The sequence below is a fragment of the Monoraphidium neglectum genome (assembly GCF_000611645.1).
Source record: "Monoraphidium neglectum strain SAG 48.87 unplaced genomic scaffold scaffold02650, whole genome shotgun sequence".
Taxonomy (NCBI): Eukaryota; Viridiplantae; Chlorophyta; class Chlorophyceae; order Sphaeropleales; family Selenastraceae; genus Monoraphidium; species Monoraphidium neglectum.
The window spans coordinates 1-3,251 of NW_014010978.1; the positions used below are offsets into that span (position 1 = coordinate 1).

The following is a 3,251-nucleotide window of genomic DNA, read 5'->3' on the forward strand; positions in this document are numbered from 1 at the left end:
CATGTGCTCACTCTTTGACCTGGTCGCTCCTGCGCATCGTCTCAAACTGAGGCGCACGGCGCGAGGGCGGTGCGGGGGCGCAGCGTTGAGGAGGGGCGGGGCCGCGGCGGAGGAGAGTTGGGGGTCGCCGAGGCAGGGGTCGCATGGTCAATAGCCTGCGAGCGGCTGCTGATGCGCGGTCGCATCCACTCGCATGTTCACGGCCTGTGGCACACGCGCGCATGTGAACGTGCCCTCAAAAGCAAACTCGCCGCCCCTGTTCCACCCCCCAAGCGCACCTCAACCAACACAGTTCCCCCTGACCCCCTTTACGACGAGAAAACCCCCGTGGCACCCACCAAGTGATCCTCTTCGCTGATCAGTTGCCCCACAGGATGCTTCCGCAGCTGCTGCCCCGGCACAAGCACTTCCCGCATGCCCGGCTGCGCGGCCAGCGCCTGCACCCATGCCAGCTTTGCGGTCTCGCTGCTGGCCTCGATCTCGACCTGCTGCTCGCGCGTCATCATCGTGACCGCCGTGCCGCCGCCCCCGAGCACCATCGCGCCGCCGGCGAGCTTGAGGCCGGCGCGCTGCACGAGCTGGCCGAGCGCGCCGGCGGCGCCGGCAGCGGCGGCGACGTTGCGCTGCGCGCCAGCGGCGTGTGCGCGCCAGCCCTGCCGCAAGCCGGCGCGCAGCTGCTGGACGAAGCGCGCGCCGTGCATGGCGCTGTGTATTACGGGGATTAGAGTGCAGCCGCGCTGCTTTTGGTGCTTGCCAAAGGTCTACACGCGAGGGAGTAGAAAGTTGAGAAGGGCAGCTCTCGTGCACCTGCGTCTGATTCCGCGTGTGTATAGATAAGATGTAAGGGTGAGGTGTATGGAATCATAACCCTTGCCATGAACGACGGATGCATGTGAATCCAACACTGCGACTCTGGGATTCCCCGCAGCGCGGGCTCACTCACTTGACACCGTACCCACGGTGCGGTTTCTTGCTTGGACTATGACGTGTCACAACATACGCAAAACAACCATTCACGGGGCACGCACGAGACCTTTCTACACAGACTTGCTTGTTCGACCAGCACTGGCCCAATGAGAGCCTGCACGGTGCAATCAGGGGTGGGGAACAGCTTAGGCACCCGCTATGCTGCACGGCGGGGGCTGTTGACGCCAGCGCCAGGGACGGCGTCCGCTCGTGGACCAACCTTGGCGCGCGCGGGCGGGGAGCAGGAAGCGGCCACCACGACCACCGACGATGCGCCGCTCCGGCCGCAGCCGCCGTCGCCGCAGCAGCAGCAGCAGCCTGAAAAGGAGGCCCAGCAGCAGCAGGAGCAGGAACGGCCGAAGCAGCGGCGGCAGGCGGACTCCACAGATGCGGTCGCCTCTTTCCTGACCAGGTGCTGGGTTTTGCCAGCCGACTTGCGACTATGTCGAATCAACGTGATCTTGACCATTGGCATGACCCGCATGCTGCAGCTGCTGGCCCCCGCAGCGACTGTATTTAGCCGGCCGCTGCAAACCCTGCACGCGCACGTCGGGCCCACCGCCGCCCGCGGCCCCGCGCAGGCGCTTCGGCATCGCGGGCGGCCTGGCCTGGCTCGGTGTCCTGGCGGTGGGGTCCCTGGGCGAGCAGGTCAAGACGCGCATGGAGGTGGCCGCGGAGAAGGAGGGCACGCGCGACGTGCAGGGCCAGGTAAATGCAGCTTTGGCCTTCTTTGCAGGCCCCGCTTTGTCAGAGAACACCCAGGGGCTGATTGCAGATCCCTCAACGCGCTGCTGACACCTGTCCTTGCGCCGCCGGCATTCGTGCGCGGCAGATTGTTCTTGCCAATCACCGCGACGCGACAGGGAGGGTTTCATGGGGGGGATTCGCAGACGCGCCTGGAGGGCCGGCAGCCTCCAGGCATGCAAAAGAGGGCCGGCTCCAACATCGCAGCCCGCAGGCCGCCGTCCAGACCCCTGCGTGCGCCCCTCGCACGCCTGCCCGCCCAGCCCGCGCCACCCCCTCACGCGCGCCGCGCCACTCGCCTGGCCGCGCCACTCGCAGGAGGTGGTTCTGCCCAGCGGCGTGCGCTACACCGACGAGCGCGTCGGCGGCGGCCAGGCGCCCTCCAAGGGGCTGCTGGTCGTGCTGTCGTACGTGGGCCGCGCCGACGGCGCCGTTTTCGAGGACACGCGGGCGCGGGGCAAGCCGATCGTGTACCTCTACGGAGGTCGGCCCTTCACCGGCGGCCTCTGCGCTGGTAAGCGGGGGCAGGCGCTTTTCCCCTGGTTGATCGCCTGGGGAGGCGCGCACCCATGTTTCGTGCGACGGCGTTCAATTCGCTTCTCTCTCCTTCAAATCCTTCAAATTGACTCAACGCGCATGTAGAAAGCGACGATAACCAGCCTCAGACGACTGCCAACGGACCACGCGCCCCTGCCCCCTTCGCCGGTGCAGGAGTTGAGGAGGCGCTTGCGACGATGCGCGCCGGCGGCAAGCGACGCGTGGTCGTGCCGCCGGCGCTCGGCTTCGGCGACCGCGGTGCGGTGCTGCGGCCGACGGAGCACGTGCCTGAGAAGCAGGGCGTCATCCCGCCGGGCGCAACGCTCGAGTATGACATCGAATTGCAGCGGGTGTCGATCCCGCCGTCGTGATTGTGTTGGAGTGTTTTGTTGCTGGGGTTGTGCACTGCGCTGCGTGTGAGCTGCGTGTGCCGGATGCGATGCACATGTGTGGGCCCTGAGGTGTCGCTAGCAGTGTGACACATCACTGCAATACCCCTTGCCCCGGCGTATTTCCGTATATCTGAATGCAACATGTATATGGACCGTGTGAAGCAGCTTTTGCAGGTTGTGCAAACGATTCATTGCCACATCTTGCATGATTCAGCTTGCGAACAAGGGTAAATGGCACACATGAAGTATTGCTATGGGTCAGGGATCGATGGACTTGCAGTGAAACTGCGGGGGACACACAAATTACTGAGGTTCTTGATGGTTGACGGACCTGCCTACTTGTGATGACCTCATTCAGACCAGCGCGCGTGTGTGCGCGCTCAGAGCATGTGTTCGTGTGTGAACATGTGCGTGCTTGCGTGTGTGAGAGTGAGTGTGTGCGTGCGTGCGTGCGTGCGTGCGTGTGTGTGTGTGTGTGTGTGTGTGTGTGTGTGTACGCGTGTGCGCGTGCGCGCACGAGTGCATCCGTGCACACATGTACGAATCCTGGTGAAGGACGCATTTGTGACTGCCTGCTACAGATGTAGCAGGCCCCAAGCCCCCCCCCCCCCC

At 64.9% G+C, this 3,251-nt stretch overlaps 2 protein-coding genes across 2 annotated transcripts; one reads left to right on the plus strand and one right to left on the minus strand.

Annotated features, from left to right (window-relative positions):
* Positions 1–308: 308 nt before the first annotated feature.
* On the minus strand, positions 309–701 carry MNEG_11233 (hypothetical protein; the record flags this gene model as incomplete). Its single annotated transcript, XM_014040292.1, has 1 exon — positions 309–701. One exon carries the CDS (start codon positions 699–701, stop codon positions 309–311), a length of 393 nt encoding a protein of 130 aa, XP_013895746.1.
* Positions 702–1,073: 372 nt separating this feature from the next.
* On the plus strand, positions 1,074–2,618 carry MNEG_11234 (hypothetical protein; the record flags this gene model as incomplete). Its single annotated transcript, XM_014040293.1, has 4 exons — positions 1,074–1,378; positions 1,548–1,674; positions 2,029–2,224; positions 2,422–2,618. The coding sequence occupies 4 exons, from the start codon at positions 1,074–1,076 to the stop codon at positions 2,616–2,618; spliced, it is 825 nt and encodes a 274-aa protein (XP_013895747.1).
* Between the last annotated feature and the right edge of the window lie 633 nt (positions 2,619–3,251).